At 33.7% G+C, this 21,995-nt stretch overlaps 1 protein-coding gene across 1 annotated transcript in view; it reads right to left on the bottom strand.

The window, feature by feature from the left end:
- The window catches only part of LOC126746864 (transcription elongation regulator 1), a 114,474-nt gene that overhangs the window by 34,983 nt on the left and 57,496 nt on the right, over positions 1-21,995 (bottom strand). The window contains exons 9-12 of the mRNA XM_050455254.1: positions 21,014-21,288; positions 8,973-9,177; positions 8,746-8,898; positions 8,537-8,687 (exon numbers count right to left, since the gene is read on the bottom strand). Coding sequence (XP_050311211.1) covers positions 8,537-8,687; positions 8,746-8,898; positions 8,973-9,177; positions 21,014-21,288 — 784 coding nt within the window. The remainder of the gene's footprint in view (positions 1-8,536; positions 8,688-8,745; positions 8,899-8,972; positions 9,178-21,013; positions 21,289-21,995) is intronic.

The raw sequence follows: 21,995 nt of genomic DNA, 5'->3' as shown, positions 1-21,995 counted from the left end.
CATCACTAGTATTTTAAGATATTTTTAATATTTTTTGGGACAATCTGTATAATATGTATCAACTTAAGATATTTCTGGTTTCTTATCATGGACAAAAAATGATCGGAATTTCTTACATATTTTTTTTGAAGCAAAAATGCTCGCGTAGATTATTCCTGTGTTGTGCGAATGCCTTGGGATCGAAAACGTTCTACGCAAATAGTGTTATTCTAAAGTGAACATTTAAATTTATTGTTAATAATGGATGTGCCAGAACGTTTAACAAGACATGTGACTAATTAAGAAGCCGCTAGATTCATTGCGCTCATAGATGGCCGCAGTCAAAGATACGTCGTTCGGATAATGGGAGTTTAACAAAGCACCATATCCAAAGTTGTTAATCGCTACCAAGAAACAGGACAACTATCCAGACGACCCGAACAAGGCCGCAGAAGGGTAACTTCGGCAGTAGATGATCGTTACTTAAGGTTAACGGGTTTAAGAATTAAGCCTACGGACAGTTCGAAATAGGCTGAGAGAAGCAGGTTTACGAGCCAGAGTGCCAGCTAGAGGTCCACGTCTTACCAGAAAACATCGAGTAACAAGATTGAAATTTGCTAGAGAACACGCAAATTAGAATATTCAAGATTGGTCAAATATTTTATTCACGGATGAATCAATATTTTGTCTATATTCATCAGATAGGCGTGTCCCAGTATATAGGCGACGTGGTGAACGACACGATAAGGTTAATTTTTGTCAAACTGAAAGCTTTGGTGGTGGCTCTATCATGGTTTGGGGAGGAATTTCTTTTGAGGGTCGCACGGAGCTAGTACTAGTGAATGATGGAAGACTAAATGCTGACAGGTTCATAACCGATATCCTAGAACCCCATGTAGTGCCCTATATGCCATATATCGGTGATAATTCTGTGCTAATGCATGATAATGCTCGTCCACACGCTGCTAGATTTGTTCGGCAATACTTAGAAGAGGTCGAGATACCCACCCTAAATTGGCCTGCACGTATCCCGGACCTTAATCCGATAGAACATGTCTGGGACCATCTAGGATGGAAAATTCAGCAACAACCAGCACCAATAAGAACACTAGATGATCATCAAAATGTTCTTTTTGACTTCTGGGCAAACGTGCCGCAAGAATACCTCCAGAACCTGTTTAGAAGCCTTCGAAGACGAATGGAAGCTGTAATTAGAGCCAGGGGCGGTAACACACGCTATTAGAAACTCATTGGCTTAAATAAAGTTCATTTTTTTTGTATACAAGTTTTGTACAATTTTTTTGATTTTTGTATGTTTTGGTAAATCAAAATGTTTGTCCTCTGTAGATTGAACTGATTTAAAATAAATGTTGCAAAAGTCGTATTATTTGGTGATTTAATTATCAATATCAATAAAATTTACAGGCACATATTTGGGCAGGCATACATTTTTATCATTAAAATTAACAGGCAAAAATTTTTAAATATTTAAGAAATAATAAGTGATGCGATTTTTGTGGGATGTGTATTTTCCCAATTGATGGGAGTAGACTAATGGAACGATAATTTTCTGGTTTTGCTAGATTCTTCCAGGGTTTTCGTATTAGTTTTACTATTGCCCTTTTCCATGCGCTTGGGAAATAGCCGAGGGTCAGGCATTGAATAAAAATTATCATTAATTCATATATTATGTTATCAGGTAGCATTTTTAGCATCTTATTATGTACGCCATCCACCATAAAACACATAGGTAATTAAAAAAAGTAGATTTATTTTAGGAGTAATTGATAAGCTTGTTAAGAGCGTCAGAAGCGTTTAAATTTGTCACTTTGACAGTACGTAAAAAGTTATTGGTGCCCGAGGTCAGCCAATTTGTTTAGAAAAAATTATCTAGATTTTGAAATTAAGATATCTAATAAACGGATTCTCAGGCCCACATTTACTAACAATACTTTTTTTACAAGAAAAGATTGGATAATTAAAATTTTTTATTAGAACTTTATTATTCAGGGGTACAAAAAAGTTTTGGTATTTTTAACACATGCAATATACCGCAAATGGCGCCCTCTGCAAGGTATAGCAAATCCGTGAACAATTTCTGGTTCGAAAAACCCCCTCACACCAAATTTTAATTTAATATCTTATAAAACACTCGACTTACTTAAAAAAAAAAACGATTTTATATTTCTCATTTTGACGTCCTGTATATTGAATACCGAGCGCCCAATTAAAAAATGGCATAACGAAAGTCGCATTATTTTGGTCCACCCTATATGTGGCCGGCGGATTGGCCTCCTTTTCGTGTCCGGACCCTATATATCGTTTATTTTTTTCTTGAGTCATACCTCATATTGCCAAACTCTGCCAAACCAAACCAAAACAATTGTTTCGCTGATGACCCTTCTACTAAGTTTTGTTCTTCGATTTTGACTAATACTGATTTGTGAGTTATGGCATTGATATTTAAGCCACTTTTAACTTATTTGTCTAATTTTGTAAAAAAAAATTACAATACTAGAATGTAATTAGTCCTTATATCATCTCGCAAATGTTTCAATTTAAATGTAAAAATTGGGATAAATGGGGGAATTTAGTATAATATTTTTTTAATACTACAAAAATCGATAAATGATTTGTACTGTTTATCACCCAGTTTTGCATTAAAATTTACATCTTATGTGTAATTTTCTCGCATCACTAAAAAAAGTGTTCCAATTTAAATTGGCATATTGTGATAACTGGAAGAATTGCGTGGTATCTACCTACTACAAATCTTTAAATAGTACATAATAATCTTCCTGTAATTACAACCACAATGGGATACGATATACAATTTTACAACGTTCTAAGTGAAATAATGCCAAAAATAAACTCTAGCTTAAAAAGTGTTATTTTAAAAAAGAAAAATTGCTATAAAAAAACTAGCAATTTATAAACCACCATTTTGTGTTTTTTTTTTGGCCAATTGTCAGTAAAACTTGATTAATTGAACTATTTATCAGTGTAAACCGAGAAAGAGATACTACAGTTCACATTTAAAGACAATATTCCATCTAAAAACAAAACGCCCTTTAAACGAAAAAAAACAATAAAAGAACGCCGCCCACCGATGTGTACAAGAAAAAAAAAGAAACAATAAAATCGCTCCTTAAATGTATTGGGTTTATGTACCGTCAAGTGAAACAAAATCTCCAAATGGTCCAAATGGCGCCTGAATGTCCCGTGGACCTCCCGATGGTATTTGAAGTTCAGGCAGCCGAGGCGCGCTCTTCTTCGACGCCGAGCTAAAGAAGACACTGACATTTTTAGGTTTTTTTATAACACATTTTTTTATTTAAGGTTTATAACAGACTTTTCGTGTTAAAATATCACTTAAGTATAATATATGGTAATATCAATGTTATTCCATGTGAAAAGAATAATAAAAATTCGAATATTTATTTCGTAAATGTAAGATATTCATAATTCGTTCCTATTAAGTTAAAGGGGCTATTATCTTAAAATTCTATTTTCAGTTTTGTGTTTGTGACCCAATATCTTCAATATTGCGGAGAGTTGTTGGGTGGAGTCAGAATTAAAACCTGTTTACTTAAATGTCGACGTTTCGACTTATATTAAGTCATCCTTAGGACACTGAAATGGATTCAAGTAATCACAGAGATAAAACAAAGTAATTTTAAGTACATAAAAAACACTATTAAAATAAATGTTCTTTACGTGTACAAAAATTAAAACAACAAAAAACAAAAACCACGACACAGTTAAAATTACATTCAGGTACAATTTTTTACATTACACCTCTTACCCTGATAGCATGAAATATTTTTTTTATATTTAACAAATATCATATGATTTTTAAATATTTGTTATCTAAAAAAATATTCATTATATATTTGTTTTTAAATATTTGTTCTGATTATTTTACTAATATTTGTTATACATTGAAAAAGTAATATTTATATGAAAATAGAATATAAATATTCGATTATTGATTTATATCAAATATTCGAGAAAATATAAATTTGAAATGTTAAGTAAATATTTTAAAATGTCATTACCACGGAGTGTTTATTTCTATTATTAATTTATCGTTTTTTTTAATTTTTATTAGAAATGAATTATCGGTAGGTATACAAATCTGTTAGGCATACAGTTAATAATATTTCAAAAATAATTGGTTGTTAATAATTTCGCCAAAAGCTGATCATATACAAATTGTATATAATTAGCAGCTTGGTATCCTCGCACTTCGACAGATCAACGTTTTAATTTTATTTGCTATTTGCTGCGCCTATTTTTTTTTTGTTCGGTCTATATCCATCCATTATGGACTACCCCTGCCAAGCCAAACCAAAATAGTATCAATCCGTATTCATCAATACGTGAAATTGGCTGCTTCGACATACGTTACCTTTGAAATTATACAGAAATACATTTAAGAAGGACAGAGACCACAAACAAAGGTATGTCGCGAATGCGTTCCTACATTCGTAACCAGCCAATGAGATGCGAGCGTGGAGCGTCCCCTGCTTCGTGCTGTTTTAGTTTAGTAGCCGACTAGCCGTGTTATTACATTATATTATAATATATCATCATATTATTATAAATTACAATTTGTTTGAAGTGCGTAAGTGATAACTTTGTGATTTATTTGTATGTGGAGTAATTTAAAGCAGATAATAAAAAAAACCTAACTCTTTATATTGTAAAAAATACCGCTATAGAAAAAAGCACTTGAATGATTTGCATCTGAAGTTAAATATTAGTACTAATAATTTCTCCATAAATCCACCTATTTCAGAATGAATTTATAGAGTCTATTTAGATAAAGTTAATAGTATAAAAAAAGTATTGAAAATAAATGGAATTTAATAAAGCTAGCACTGAAATGTGTTATACAATATGCATTTCGGGTGTATAAGGTATTCAATAAGAGTTCATAATAATAAATTGTCTTTTTTTTAGGGAAGTAGATTCGGTAGACGCAGATGAAGCTTAAAAAGACACGATTAAATCCACATTTAAAATGTAAACTTTTTGTACTGACTATTAAATATACCTATAAATTTTATCATTATTGGTTTTATTCTTAATGAATTTTCTTTAAAAAGCCAAGTTTTGAAAAGCAATCCTACAGATTTCGCTAAAATTACCAATAAATAGTTTCTTATATATAAGGAATAAAAATATCAGTTATAGTAGCCTAAAATCGACTTGTTAATCTTACAAAGAATTTCCCAAATAATATAAATAGTTTATGGGATTAACAAAATAGATTTTAGGTGGCGATCAGGATACCCAGATTATTCTTTAAAAATCTGTCTTTAAATATATATTTTTAATATTATATATTTTTGTAATAAAAAATATTACAAAAATATATGAATTATTTGTAATAGAAATATTGAAAATAAATATTTGATCAATATTTAAAAAATATATTTAATTAATATTAAAAAATCTGTCGCTCTAAATATTAAAAAAACATTTTTTTAAAATATTTAATGAATATTTTATGCTATCAGGGTAGCTAAGTCTAGGTTTGTTTAGTTGTAACTAAAACACATTTATAATAGGAGCGTAGAATTATGTTTAACATGGGTTAAATGGTAGGTGTTATTGTGGGCAAACTAGAATCAACAATAAGCCAAGAAACAAATGTTTTTATTCTTCCGAGCGTTTATTTATTTAATTTTTATGATTCAATGTTATGTTGATAAGTTAAGGATTAGTAGATAAGGAAGATGTATCTACCTATACGTTCAAAACCAGAAACTTAATTTTTTAATACACTGTGAGATCTGAAATCTATTACCTTTTTGGTAATAAATTAATTAAAGTATAGTAACTTGCACTCAGATCATCGGTGTCTTGTTTTTGGTTAATACGTTCTTTGTACTTTTTTATATTAACCATTTCTAGTAAAATTTTTTTTTTTATAATTTGATTCTCTGCCAATGATCTGAGTGCTGTTAAAAACAAATTGGTGTTGTTGATTGAAGGAGTGTTCTGCTAGAGCAGTCTTCCCAGATGCTGCGTAGTTCGTTGGTTTTACGCTTCTTTCGTGTTCGCTAATTCTGGTTTTTAAGTACCTGCCCGTTTGACCCACATACAGACCTTGACAATCAGAACAGGGTATTTTATAAACCACGCCACTTTGTAACTCATTTGGTGTTTTATCTTTGAGTTTTGAGAAGTATTTGTTGATGGTATTTTCATTTTTGAACGTTATTTTGACATCATCATCAGAAACAAGTCCTGTTAGCCTTTCAGACAAACCTTTGACATACGGAATTTTTGAAAATTTATGGTTTTGGTTTTTTTTTGACTTTAATAGGTGTAGGGTTGTTGTTAAGGATTTTGTTTAATAGTTTATGAGGAAAATTGTTTTTTAGTAAAATATCTTTAATTTTGTTAACAGTTTTTTGATGAAAACTGGAATGGGATAAGGCTATTGCGCGGGATTTTAGGTTGCTTATTATGTTTAATTTTTGTTTAAATGAGTGATTTGATTGGTAGTTAAGAAATCTCTCAGAGAAAGTTGGTTTGTGATACCAATCAGTGATGATTGTATTATCTTCTGTTCTGATTAATAGTTTTTCAGATAATCAAGAAAGTCTATCAGAGACTTCTACTAGGTTTTAAAGGATGTTTATTTAAAATCCAATTAATTGAAATATTTTTTTTAATTCATCTTCAGGGATTAAAGAAATTGTTTCGCTACTTTCAGGTACCCAAATGTCAAATTTATTGATTCAGCAGGTCAAGTGTGTAAATCACAGTGCTATATTATTGGTAAATGTATAACATATACAGGGTGTCCGCTAATTAATGGTACATGAAAAAACCACAGACTCCTGATGTAAAAATATTACGATTTAACTATATTTACCTATATCCAAAAGTTGATATTAACTTAGATACAGGGTGTTAAACTTAAAACTTATTTTTGTTTTTCCCCAATAACTTTAACAAAAGTTAACTTTTTTTCACAAAAATTTGTAGTTAGGAGAAATTGATTTTTTTAACAAATTGAGTGTACAATGTAGGGGGCGCTGTCTGCGACATCTTTTTCTCTTTCATAAGGTCATAACTTTTTTGTGCTTAACTGTATTTAAGTTTTTATTGAAAATAATACTTTTTTCATATTTTTTACGTAAAAAAGGTATACTAAGTTGAAGTCGCTCAGAGTTACCGTTTTGGAGATATTTGCATTTAAATTATTTAGTGCACCATGCACTCGACCCCGGCTGAATAATTAATATAATCGGGAAATAATTCGCTTTTTTAAAGTAAGCTATGAGAAAGCAAATGAACTTTAGAGACGCAGTTGTTAGGAAACCGCCATGTTGTTGTTGTTTGTTGATTAGTCTAAAGTTGTCAGAAAATATTTAATTAGTGTTTTCTGTGATTTTGCATCCAGTTTACTGTTTTGTTGAATTTTTAAATTTTTCGTAAGTTGAGAAACAATGCCGAGGCATATAAAAAAATTAAGTTGATGATGGTTTCTTCGAAACGAAACGTCGTACGAAAAATCTTGCAATGTTATTTTTTAGAGCTTAAAAAGTGACCACGAGAAAGTGTCTTTTGTTTTTCCATCTCTTTAAATAACGCCAGAAAAAAATAAAAACGAAATCGGCAAATTTCGGTTTTTCTCGATTGTCTTCGGATCTACTCAAAATTTTAAAACTTTCTAAACGGCGTATTGTTAGGCTCTAAAATGCGCAACTTTTCTCTAATTTAATCAACCTCGTATCTCCTATAGCTGCCGAGATCTCCATGATAGACATCCTTATGTTGGACACACTGTATAGATTCTCAATTCTTTGTCCCTGTCTTACACCTGTGTATGAAGGATTTTTTGACTTATTCATATTAATTTATAGCATATCCCAAGATATTACACTTAGGTTTTCCAGAAAAGGAAAGTATATTTTCTTATAATCCAGACATTTTAATAATTTGTTTTATTAATTTTCAGGGATTAAAGTTATTCGATGAGTCATTCGATATTTCTACCAAGATTTTTTTCTTTAAGAAAAATATTTCAACTGACTGAAAAAATAATTAAACCAAACTTTTCTCCGCCTGAAAGCGTTCCAAAAAAACCGAAAGGTACAATCAAAAGAATTCAGTGCTTGGAAACTGAGATGCACCCCTTTAACTGAATAGTGACCATTGTTATTTGCACATGAAATAATAAATTAAACTAACTTAGGTTTTGCCATTCAATGCCTAATAGAATAATTCCATTCAACAACATTTTACCGGCCTACTACTAAGTTGAGTTTTAAGCCCCAAAAACCGACATTTAAATGCGATTTTGAGGCATAAACGACCTGAAACTTTATACTTTACCGTAATTTACACTTCATGGAATCAGCCCAAACGCCTCAAACCACTTTTTTCACACTGACGAAATCTCCTATTGGATAAAAGTAAAAAAAAAACAAGAAAAAAAAGAAAAGCTCCAGTTGTAACAACAGAACAGATAAATAAAAGTGTCCCTGAACACTTAAATTTTCGATCGATATAATCGACCTTAGGAAAAACTTACCGCTTCACGTTTCTGGAACTTTTCCTCCTTCTCTTTCCTGCGCACTTCAATGAGAAACTCATTGAATAAGCTCTCTCGCTCCCTCATCTTATCTACCCCCTTAAAGCGTTCGTCTTTCGCGTATTTTTGTGCGAAATCACTAAACGAAGATCTAAAAAATAACGCATGAAAAAAATTAATTCAATAAACGTAGACGCGCGCATACTTACTTTCCGTGTAAATGCGATTCGGTCAAAAGTTTCTTAAAAGCGTCCTTTTTCTCCCTTAATTTGTTACGTTTTTCGCGCCGTTCTTCTTCCGCACGCTCTTTCACGTACTTCTCGAACACTTGCTTTCTCTCTTTTGACGTCAACAACAGGTACCTGTGAGCGAGCAGAAGTGTACATTAGGTTGCGCCATTAAAACAATAAAATTCCCCCGAAACAAACTCTCTCACCTGGAATCAAAAACAATCTTGTGCAACTCCTTCTCCCAGGTGCTGAAGGCGGAAACCTGCTTTTCCGCCAGCATTTCCTTGAAAAGGGTTATCCGCGTGTCCAAGGGGATAACCGCCCTCTCTTTGGCCGCCCTTACTTCCGCCTCGATTGCCGCCTCCTTACCGATATCTTGGGGTTTAGATGCCGGGGCATCATTTGAATCCGCTATAAAGAGTTTTTTTTTAATTTTAAGAGATTTGGTTACTTAACACTGTGAAAAATAGCTTTCTAGTTTTACTACAATGTTGCGTCGCCCTTTTTTCATAAATTGTAGCAAATTTTATCTTATTTGTAGCAAGAAATCTTATGGGAATATACACTATAGCTCATATAAAGAGCAACTTTTTAAAAAATCGATTTTTTTTAATCTCCTTTTTGAAAATAAGTCTGCTTTTTTTTATGTAATAGCACAACCTTCTTTATCTCTAGCCACGAACATCATCACATCGGCAACATAGCGAGTCGATCGACGCCGCCATCTTGGAAACCCCATAACCCCATATATTAGTAGGTAATCGCAGCGGTTTCCGTGGGTGTTTACCTCGTTTCTCTCTTAAAATTCCGGATTTTTGTGCTTAAATTTAAATTACTAACGTTAAGACTCAATTTTAAAAACCTACTCTAAGTTCTAGTTATATTGTTTAATGTGGATTTTGCGTAGTTATTTAAATAATCGAACTTAAAAGTCGAACAAAATTTACCGGCCGGCTAGCTAAAGGACGTTTTAAAAGTGGGTTTGTTATTATTGTGTGTTTCTTGGCTTTCTTGCTTAAAATGGTTTTGTGACTTGTATTTTGAACTTGTGGTAGTTCATTTATTTGGTTAGTCTGTGGATAATAATATATTGCTTTATAGCTTAATATACATAGAGAGAAATATGGAAAATTGGTGTAGGTATTTGTCTCCCTACTTGTAAACAATATGTGGTAAGTAAGTAGTTTAATCATTCATAGAATCACTTCGATATTCATAGAATCACAGCGATATTCTTAAAAAAAGCGTAAATTGCTTAAAGAGAGGCATTATTTTAATTAATAATAATTGTGATTTGGAATCAGCCTCGGAATTAGCCAATTGTTATAATAATGAGGACTCGAATGAGGACGTATCTGAGAGAACTAACAATCTTTGTAACAGGCTTTTACTTTTAATTGATCAAATAAATCTCCTGTCAAAGCATAAACGTTATTCACCATCAACCATTGTGATGTCTTTTATGTTATATTGTAGCGCGTAACTCGGTTCAAACCAATTTATTTCCAACCCGTGTGAGTCATACCTACCATCCAACCACAAAAAAAATTACTAAGTCCAGACAAGCAAATTTTGTTTTAAAATATTCAGAGATTTGGTGGCCGACAGCTTTTAGATAGTGGAGAAGGTAGTGGGAGAAATTTTAATAAGAGCGCCACTTGATTTAAATATTTTACACCAAACCCTGATATATTATGATGGTAATATAAGCTCCCCCTTAATCAAGAAAATGATGACCTATATTTATGCTTGTACCTAGATCCTAAAAGCTGAAAATAATTTGGAAAAACTCAAATAACAATCCATAGGTCCACCAGATTGATATAATCATCCAAGAATTTACATAGTCACTTCCATTTATATAGAAAAAATTAAATTCCACTGAGATATTTAAATTTAGATAATTATTCAAAATGTAATACTGTAGTAATTTCAAATAAATTAAAAAAAAAATTGATAAAAGAATTAAGAGTTACTTGAGGTATGCTTAAGGCGAGGAACTAGTTAAAAAAAAACAAATGCGCACTGAACTACTGTTCAAGGGGAAAATCCAAAACGTGATCACGTGTTGTTTACAAGAAGTATATGTTTGGAGCCTAATTCACAATACCTCACTGGCCCTAAATACCTTTTACAATCTCTAGTCAAGTCACATTAATCTAAATAAAACTTTTAAATAGTAAGGTTCGAATTTAAAAGCCTATTAATGGTATGTTGGTGCAATAAAACCTATTAACCAACAACCAACACTATGACTAAATATGTTATTTGTAGTAAATAGCCGATTCCTTACAAGGTGATCCAGGCTCAATGTCAAAATCAATTATGTCGATGCTCGACTCAAATGAAAACCCTCAGGTTAATGTTAGACTTAGCAAGAACCCCTTAACGTTTTTGTTTTACATAAAAGAAAATAAACCCATAAAATTCAAATTAATAAATCAACCCCCAACCCTAAATCAAACCGTTCAATAAGAGAAAAATAAAATAAAATGTGCAAAAACTTGCGTGTCCTCTAATCTCTTGTGTATTTTCTTGGCTAAGGTAGCTTAACTCGACAGCTCTGGAACCAGTCAGCTACAACCAGGGTAACGACCACATGGGCAAGTCGATTTCAGGCAAGTTCCAATCCAAAATCGCAGAGCCACAGTACAATGCTCAGTCCAGGCTGTGTTGAGGCTCACTTCAGCCGGTTGCCAACAGTGTTGGGATGACCAGAAAAAACCAGACAATAGGAAGAGACCAGAGAATAGAGGAGAGAAAATTTCAAAATCCCATAAATGGTGTGGGAGCAGCCGACCAAATCCAAAAATATCAGGTCAATCCGAAATCCTCTCGGCCACAACTTCCCACTAGACGTTCATCAAATTAAACCCCAAAACTTGGGAGGAATATTTTTCCATTCAACCGAATTACCGGCAAGATGAACTTAAATTTTCCTTAAAACCACAAAATGTCGACTGTTCTTTCTGATAACGGTATGGCTACAGGCTGGACAAGGAACTGACAACCGATCAGACAATGACAGGTGTCACTGGCAGTGAACTTGTCACTCTCTCTCTTCGACACGATCTGACCTTGCCTAATGGTGCAAACTACGCGGAGGCTTACTCTATCAAAATAGAAATTCCGCAATACCACAGCAAAATGATACTGCTCGGATACTAAAACATTGAAAACTAAAAAAATTTTCCCAGCGGGGCTACGAAATTCCAATTTTCCTCTTACGTCGCTCTGCCTGATTTATGCCGCTCCGTCATCCGCCAAATGGAAACCAAACTTTAATGGGAAACAGCAACGCTGCCAACCCTCCACAACAACAAGTGTGTCAATAGTCATTACTGTCAATCACAGTCACTGTCAATCGGCTAGTAGGGTTAGAAACCAGATGTCAAGGCACGTTTGTTTACTAAAACTTAACTTGAAGAATTGAAGGAAAATATAGCAAGCAAAACTGGGGAGGCCAATTTCAAATCAATTAGGATAACTTGCCCAACATGATTCCGCTATAGAAGAAAGTATTTGTAAGTTTTCCTACACTAACGGATCACCATCTAAAAGGTCTTATTTACTCCACTCATAGCGCAATCTGTGGCACAACAGCACCCTCTAGAAGTCCCTCCATACCCCAGACATATACCGGCCTCATAGAAACTCTTAACAAACAAACCAAAGGTCAGAAAGTTCCCAACACCAGGTACATGAATAGGGACTAAGGAAACATAATACAACTAACTCCACCCAGGTGTGCTGACAGGATAGGGTAGGTAAATACATTCCTAAAAATAATCAAACCCCAAAAGCCAAAAAAAAAATAAATTGCATTACTATCAAACCCCAAATTCCATTTATAAAACTGTAAATCACACAACCCTTTCAAGCCGATACCAAAACCCATAAACTTTTGCCCGAATTTATATGAAATCCCATGTTACATGTTTAGGGCAAAATCTGCATGTAACAATATACTTCCTCGCCTTGTACTTATGAGATGTTGAGAGACTTTTTTCCACTACCCACTAAAAGACACTTGCAGTACCTTTCATCCAGTATTGATGTATCACCAAATACTAATAATGCACAAAAATCCGATAATGTTACCACAAATTATTTAAACATTGTATCTGGCTCTTTAACATCCACTGAAAAAGTAGTTAACCTATTAATTGATGAAATATATATTTCCAAAAGATTGGATTATCGACGGAAGAGTCTAATTGGTGTAGCTGCAAATGATACTTCATTAGCTCAAACTGTATTAGCTTTCATGATATGTTCTTCTTTTTTGAAATTTTTTAGAAATTGTAAAACTTTTGCCAGTTAATAAAATTAAAGGAATAGAGATGGTGCCAATTACCAAAAATGTAATTTCTTTAGTACAGAAAAATGGTTTTGAAGTTTTAGATGTGATTACTGATAACCATAAAATTAACTAATCACATTTTTTTTATTATTCGAGCTTCAAATTTAAAAATAAAAATAAAAACGTTGAACAGGTTCAAAATTAAAATTTAAAATTATATTTAAAGCTCCATTTGAAGCCATTATTTTTGACCTGGTTACCTCTTCAGGGTTTCTGGGTGGGTACATGAGGGCAGAACCTTCCATTTTTCTTCTTCTTTTTAATTTTTTTGACGTTGAAAATTCAGGTGAAAACTATTCTTTGAATTTTATAGAGGTATCAAAGGTATCAAGCCGATATCAAACATATCTACCTATAAAAAATATGTAATATAATGTTGCCTTTATGGATAATTATTCGTTTTGGTCTCCTGTCAAAAAACTGGTTGCCATCCACCTGCTATTTCCATTTTTTAACTAGTCAAAAGCTGGCTTTTTGACAGGTGACCAAAACGGATTATAGATGGAGGCAACCATATCTACCTATATTTACTTTAAGAAAACTGATAATATGCTTTGATCTGCCCTGTATACTGGCTATTTTGCGTTCAAAATCACCCAATCTCATACTTATTTATGTAAGTGTTTTTGACGACATTTTTGATGATACTTAACTTAAATTTAACAATCAATTTAAAACAATCATTGTTTCACATTTATTATGTACCGCACTGTATAATATGTAATAATTCAGGCTTTGCATGTTAATTTACAATTTAACACTTTGTATCCACCATTTATTTACCATATGTAGAATTATTATTCGAAAAAAGCCAAAAAAAAATTTGATCTTGATATTATGAAAATAAAGTTAAAAAATCATATCAAATCTATTTTCCAATGAATAGCATAATGCCTTCAACAAAACGGGCATTTCTGTTAGTAAAAAAAACTTAAAATCATTGCCGAGTCCCGTTGAATACGGCTGTTAAATCGATCCGGAAGCATAAGCGGTTCGCGATGTTGCCTTGCGATGTTCGCGGCTAAAGTAAAGATGGCTGTGGTAATAGTAAAACAAATTAGTTATATCACAAGTTTTATTTTTAATACCCTGTACAGGGTGGTGCGATTTCGACTGTTTTAACAGAAAACTCGTATTTTTCGAACAGATAGAAAAAAATTGACTTATATGTCATGAGCTCAAATTTTGTAAAAAAAAATTTAAAGTTATCAAAATTTTACTATGTCAAACTGTTTGGCCGCTAGGGGGCGTTTCTTGAATTTGGTCGATTTCGGTAATTAGCCATAACTTTTTTGCTATTAAAGATAATTGACTTCTGAAAACACTTTCTCAAAGTACCTTTCAATGATAAATATTTTTATGTTATATATTTTTAAACAGGGTGTTTCATAATAAAGTTGATATTCCAAAAAATTTTTTTTCCTATGGAACACATATTATTTTTTTATAAATTCTTAAAGCCCTTGAAATCTTTTTTTTTTTTTTAATATAACACCATATATCTCATTTTAGCTGTTTCCGATATTTCATTGTCATTTTTTCATTAATTAGCTTCTTTCTAGTGAAGGGTCTTCATCATAAACTAAATCTTGCAACTGTTGTGCGGTTGATAAAATTTTTTGTAAACTACTTAACGTTAGGGATGTAGTAGTAATTGTAGTAGTCGTCGGCTCGTCGGGGGTTTCATCATCTGTATTGTCTTCGATATCTGATGTATTTTCCAGGATTTCAAGCAGTTCTGATTCCGATAGTTCACTGTCGTTAGAAACTATAACTTCTTCAACATCACTTGATTGCAACTCGTCGAAACCATCGCCATGAATTTGGTGCAAGATTTACAATCTCTTCAATTTCGGTTGCTTTGTCAGGAATTATTGATGTGTCTGCCACAACCTCTGGCCACAGCTTTCTCTAACAGGCATTCAACGTTGATGAACGTAACTCATCCACTGCTTCTTTGATAAATATTATGCTATGGGCGATATTAAAAGCTTTCCAACTTTCAGTGACTGTGAGACCAGGATTTTGTTCCATGCTATTCAATACATAACTGAAAGTTCGCTTAACATAATATCTTTTAAAGGCTGCTATTATTCCCTGATCCAATAGTTGTATCAATGATGTAGTGTTAGGAGGCAGGAAACGAACTTCTATGTTTGGATCAGCAAACTTTAAGGATTCAGGATGGCCGGGAGCATTATCAACAAGAAGTAAAGCTTTGAATGACATTGATTTTGAGGTTAAATATTGCCTAACACTGGGTACGAAGCTGTACTGTAAATAATGTTGCAGTAACCCAACCTTTTTGATTCGCTCTCCAAAACACCGGCAGATCTTTCAGTTCGAGACACAAATGTTCGAGTAGGCATCCTCTTCCAAAATAAACCTGTCTCATCGGCATTAAATACCTGATCTGGATGATATCCCTTGCTTTCAATTAATTTTTTGAATTCCATCGGATACCGATTAGCTGCCTCGTGATCTGCAGAAGCCGACTCTCCTGTAATTTTTACGTTGTGCAGCGAAAATCGCTTTTTAAAATTTTCAAACCAACCCTTACTGCCTTGGAAGCATACCGTTTCCTCATTAGACTTTAGGTTCTCGAAAAGACGCTTAATTTATTAGAATAACTGATGGGCTTATTATTTTTAGTTATAACTTTAAAACAGTCACATGTGGGCAAATAGTTTTGAGCGGTAGTGTACTTGGTATAACGGACAGCTGGCTTAATCCAAATGTAACTTACAAAAGTACTTCTATTAATGGATACCATCTAGTTAGACAAGATCGCATTGGTAGTACGCGAGGGGGTGGTGTTGGAATTTATATAAAATCTAACATTCAGTTTTCCATCTTAAAAAGTGAATGCTGGGCAATAATTGAACATATATGGGTAAAGGTGGAGATAATGGGTGAATCAATTATTATCGGAAATATTTACAGACCTCCTGAAACCAACTGTCAGGAATTTTTCAATTATTTTGAGGATGTTTTAATTAATTTTTACACCGGTTGTAACCAGATTTTGTGTTTTGGTGATTTTAACATAAATGTGCTGGATAATGATGCTTCTCAGGTTATTCAGTTAAATAATATTTTGGATATCTTTAGTCTCAGTCAGATGATTTCAGAACCAACAAGAGTACCTCATTCAACTTCTACGTTAATCGATTTGATCTGCTGCCATCCTAACATTGTACAGGATGTTGGCACTCGAGATGTTTATGTTTCAGATCACTTACTTGTTTATGTCCATCTGAATCTAATTAATGCCAAAACACCCAATACTTCATATTTGTTTAGACCCCTAGACGTATTGATTAGGCTGAATTTCAGGCCGACATCGAAAGTGTATCTTGGAATTCCATTTATCTGATAAACAACAATGATTCAAAAGTAGATTTTTTTAACGTCAACAATATTAAGCATTTTTGATACATATAATATAATCCCTGGATAACAGATAACATCAGATTAATGAAAAATCTTCGTAATCAAGCACTCAATCGCTTTAAGCGCACTAAGAAGCGTGTTCCACAAGGCTCCCATTTAGAACCCCTTTTTTTATTATATACATTAATAATATAAAATCTTGTTTACGTTACACTAAATGTCTATTATACGCTGATGGTAATCTTACTTAAATTTATACCAATAAACAAAAAACAATAAACACAAAAAAATTGTTTCTTAGTCAGAATCAGGATCAATGTGTTCTTGAATCGTCTAACTCATCAGAGCTAGCATCACTTTCATCATCATCCTCTTTTACAACTAATTTTTCAGGGATGTCTGGTCAGTTTTCCAACACCTATTCTCTATAACTATAACATGCCTGACGTTATTTTTCCAATGATTGGAACTGACAGATACCCTTAATATTAATATAAATCTAATAATTTGATATAACTGCTAAATCACCAATATTATGATTTCTTATATTTCTCTTTACTTCGGCACACACTAATTCTATAGGGTTTAATGCGCACATGTAAGGTGGTGTTCTTAGTGAAATATGTCCATGTTCTTTCAATAAGTTGTCTATTTTATAATTTTAGTGGTCGTATTAGGCTTATGCGCACATAATAAATCGTAAAGCTCAAATTTTCTTTTTGATTCGTCAAAATTAATTTAGTTGTCTTTGAGCCAATTTACTATTACACATTTTGTATTTAAAATTTAAATAGAATAAGGTAAAAAGTATGCATAACATAACTAAAATTGGCAACTCGGTTGAAACCAATTTTCCGGAAATTACTTTATTTTTTCAAATTATTGGGAAAAAGAAACCGCATTTCAAAAGTGGTTGTTCCCAATAATGTGCTATTTAAAAAAATAAAGTAAATGCCAAAATTAATAGTTTGGACATTTTAAATAGGCGTGTAAACGAATTAAGTCATAAAATGCAATGAAAACTATTTTTCCGTGATTAGTTGATTTAAAATTAAAACTTTGAACGCATTTACTAGCACCCTATTTAAAAATTTAAAAAAATGATTTTTTTCTACGTATATAAAACACAAAGTAGCAAATAGAGCATCATTGTTTTCAGAATATTATTTTCTATCGAAATACGTAATAATATACCAAGTGTCCCATTTAAAATAAGAAAGTTAGTGTCTCTTCCTGTTAAACCAGAAGTGATGCAAAACAATAGAACATGTCAAAAGATGCTCTTATAACTAACTATTCCATCGATATACCAAATTTCATTTATTTATATTGAAAAATAAAAAAGTTATTAAGTGTTGCCTTTTTTCTGTCACCCGGTAGTAGTTTGAGTATGTGTTTCCCAATCTAACTTGGAATGTTTTGTCAGTAAGGAAATTACTTATAAATAACATCATTTGTCCACTTATTTTATATTCCCTTCTAGGGAATTTATTATGCGTTGCCTATTAATTAAGTCGAAGGCTTTATTAAGGTCTAGGAAGACAGCTGTTGTGTGTTTTTTTTTTTAAACAGTGCATACATATTATTTTTGACTTCTTGTCTTGTGTAAGTTTGATGTAGAGGAGAGTCGCCTAATATGGGGAAGTTTCCTAATTTGGGGAGATCTAGGATTTAGACGGTGAGGGTATACGACTAATCCCACGCACTCTATTATGTAGAGTATGTCTGGATGCCTACACTGCAGCAATGAACACCTGTTTTATTCAAAATATGAAAGCGTGATCCCACGTTATCTGAACGTAAATATTTATAAAGTTTATTCGTGTTAACGATTTTCATTAATAACTGCGCCAAGGTAAGTGATTAAGCATTTGTTTTTTTATTGAATGAAGCTTTGTAGATAAAATATTGATTCTTTACGTTTATTTTAAATAATAAAAAGTTAGTATTTATTTTTTGAGGTTATAAACCTTAGAGGACTGGGTCTCCTATTACGGGGAGTTAAGGGAGTCCTAATTTGGGGCTCCCCATATTAGGAACCATTTAGTAATGTATTGCAACTAAGTATGTCGTTTTTTTATTTGCAGATGCCAAAACGAATGGGACCCTGTTCAAATGAAGGCGGCGGTACAAGCTATGCGAAATAAAGAAATGGGTAGCTATAAAGCATCTCGGGTCTTCAATGTTCCACAGATAACCTTAGAACGTTATGCTATAAATAAAGGCACTTCTCCTGATGAGGTATTTAAAACCAAAATGGGTAGAAATTCGATTTTACCGCAAGAATTAGAACAGGAACTGGTTGCATATTGCCTTGAAATGGAAGAAAGATATTTTGGCCTTTCGCGAAGAGATGTGCGATGCATGGCTTACCAGCTGGCAAAATTGAACAATTTAAAGAATCCATTCTCTAAAGAAAAGGAGCAAGCTGGTAAAAAATGGCTCCGAAATTTTATGAGACGACATAAAAAGCTTTCCGTCCGAACTCCCCAAGGCGCTTCCTACGCAAGAGCAAAAGGGTTTACACGCGAAGCTGTTTCGAGGGTCTTTGATATTTATGAACCCATTATGGAAAAGATCAAGCATTCCCCATCACGTGTGTATAATTGCAATGAAACGGGGATTACTGTGGTTCAACACAAACATACAAAAGTTCTTGGGTTGAGGGATAAAAAGCAAATAGGTGCTTTGCAAGCTGCCGAACGAGGTTCACTTCATTCCTCCACTAATGATATTCCCGCGTAAAAATATGAAGCAAGAACTTACGGACGGAACACCCCTAGGGTCCATTTATGCCTGTCACCCTTCAGGATGGATCCAATCGGAATTATTTACCGATTGGTTTAAACATTTTTTAAAGCATGTAGAGCTCACAGCAGATAATCCAGCTGTCCTGGTACTTGATGGTCATTTTACACATATCAGAAATATTGAGGTGATTAACCCAGCTCGCAGTAATCACGTTTACATAGTGTGGCTCCCTCCCCACAGTTCGCACAAGATGCAGCCGCTACATCTTTCTTTCTTTTATCTTTCTTTATCTTTCTTTTATGTCACCATTTAAAACTTACTATGCACAAGAAATCGAAATGTGGCTTCGAAATCATGCTGATAGGGGAGTGGTAACAGTTTACCAGATTGGACAGCTTTTTGGAAATGCTTACCGAAAAGCGGCGACTGCTGAAATCGCTGCAAAAGGTTTTGAAAAGGCGAGCTTGTTTCCCTGTAATCGCCATAAGTTTGGATCACACGAGTTTCTTAACACAATTGTTGATCAAACAGTTCCAAATCCACATATGGAAGCTCTACAAAATGATCCCATTCCTGATGAGAATTTAGGAAATCATCCAATAGTGTCAACCAGTTCTACAGAGGACATATCTAAACCTGGTCCATCCGGCCTACAATGTCAGAAGTCTTGTTCTGGTCAAAATCAGTTAGACAGTCCCGCAATACCGGCAACTCCCAAACAACAGAAGTTTGTTATTCCTAGCGAAGCCAGTCTTGAATCCAGGCAAACAAAGTGGGCGTTCCGGATCAGTAGAACATATTACGGAGACGCCATATAAAACGTATTTGGAAGAGTCACAAAACAAGAAAACTAAACAAAACGCAAAGCTCAAAAAAAGAAAGCTGTAGCTCCTGTAAAACCAAGTAGGCCCAAAAAGGGGAAAACGTCAGGAGAATCATCTGATGAAGAAGGCGAAGCCCAATATATGGATGACTCTGCAGACGACCCAATATCTGATGAAGATGCGGAGTGCATTTACTGCAGTGGTCTTTATTCAGATGACCACGAAGGTGAACACCACGAAGTGACTGGGTTCGCTGCACTGTGTGTTACAAGTGGGCCCATACACTATGCGCGGACCTTGGTCCTAAGGCCGTAGTGGTGTTTAAATGCCCTACTTGCAGCAGCAAAAAAAGAAAAAATATGTTTTGAGGACTTTTATCGTGTCTTTTGAATTTATTTTTTTTTATAAGAAAGTTGTTTTTTAATAAATGTATCTTAGTAGATGTTAAAGTTAATTTCTTAAAAACAACATCCATATTTTTTTAAATACACTTTGCAACCCACTGAATCGATCACTGGATTCTGCAAAGGTGTGTGTATATGAAAATTCGACGCCCCAATTTAGGTGCCCACAGGTTCGTAATTTGGCGAGATGCCTTTTTTTTTACATAATAGGATCACTACCCCAATTTAATTAAATTTGAGTGTTTTTGTACATATATCATCTGTCCTGGCGCAAAATAATATCACTACGAGATTTTTCCAATTTTGAACATATCATGCAATTTTTTTACTATTTTCAAACAAAACCTCCCCATATTAGGCGACTTTCCAGATGACTTTCCTTTCTAGTAATTGGGAAGTTGTATTAGTTTTTTCAAAGATATAAATAACCAAAAAAAAAATTAATGAAAACACTGACTTTTTCTCTCCAATCTCCCTAACAAATAGCAATAAGACAAAATCCGTTAACTTACTGGTCAAATCGACGTCAACTTTGGGTTTTTTAGCGGGCGTTCCGGCATCGCTGTCACTGTCCTCCGAATTCCTTCTCGGCTGCTTCGGGGCTGTCTTATCAGTTTTCTCATCGTTCGCGTCCGGTTTAACGATACCGGCCAACGCTTCCGGCGCCGTCGACACCATTTTGTCGACGTCGGTGCGTTTCAGTAACTCGTCGGGACGCTCCCAGACCGACGTACGCGACGACGGATTGTAGAAAAATACGCGACCGTCTCCGGTCCATACCACACACCTATAATAGGCAAAAAAAGCGATTATTTGTTGTTACGAAATAATAGTGTTTTTATTTTGTAAATTTAGATGTTTTAGACTTATATTACAGCTTAAGGAAATTTCAGATAATTTGCAATATTATTTGACTCCTATATTTAAGAATATTGGTCGAGGGATGATGTGAAAAACTATCGTCCTGTTTCTCTGGCTTGTCACTTTGCAAAGGTTCTTGAAAGTTTTGTCACATAATCTCAACTAAGCGGCATGAGTTTGTCAGGGGTAAATCCATTACCACTTATTTGTTGCTTTACCAAACAGCTTTGTCGGGGGCCTTGGAGAACGGTATGTCGGTTGATTCCATATATACTGACTTTTCCAAGGCCTTTGACATGGTTAATCATTCTCTCCTGGTTACGAAATTGTCACTCTATGGCATCGGTGTCAAGTCATATCTGTCTGGAAGAACACAGATTGTAAAGATAAATAATTTTTATTTTAGCGTTGATTGAATATTTGGGAAGATACGCAACCTTATGGGCTAAAGCGTGACCGCAAATATGCGTGAAAAAAGGATGGCGATTCTCTCCAGTATGCGCGAAAATAATTTCGTCCGTCGCTTCTCATTAGTAATCGGCCGATCATCCCTGAGTCGTGTGGGAGAGTTTTTGCACAGATTCGTGTTTGCCGTATTGAAATTTGGTAGTTGTTAAAAAATTTTCTTGGATA

Source organism: Anthonomus grandis, chromosome 18 (assembly GCF_022605725.1).
Source record: "Anthonomus grandis grandis chromosome 18, icAntGran1.3, whole genome shotgun sequence".
Taxonomy (NCBI): Eukaryota; Metazoa; Arthropoda; class Insecta; order Coleoptera; family Curculionidae; genus Anthonomus; species Anthonomus grandis.
This window is presented reverse-complemented; position numbering and strand designations above follow the sequence as displayed.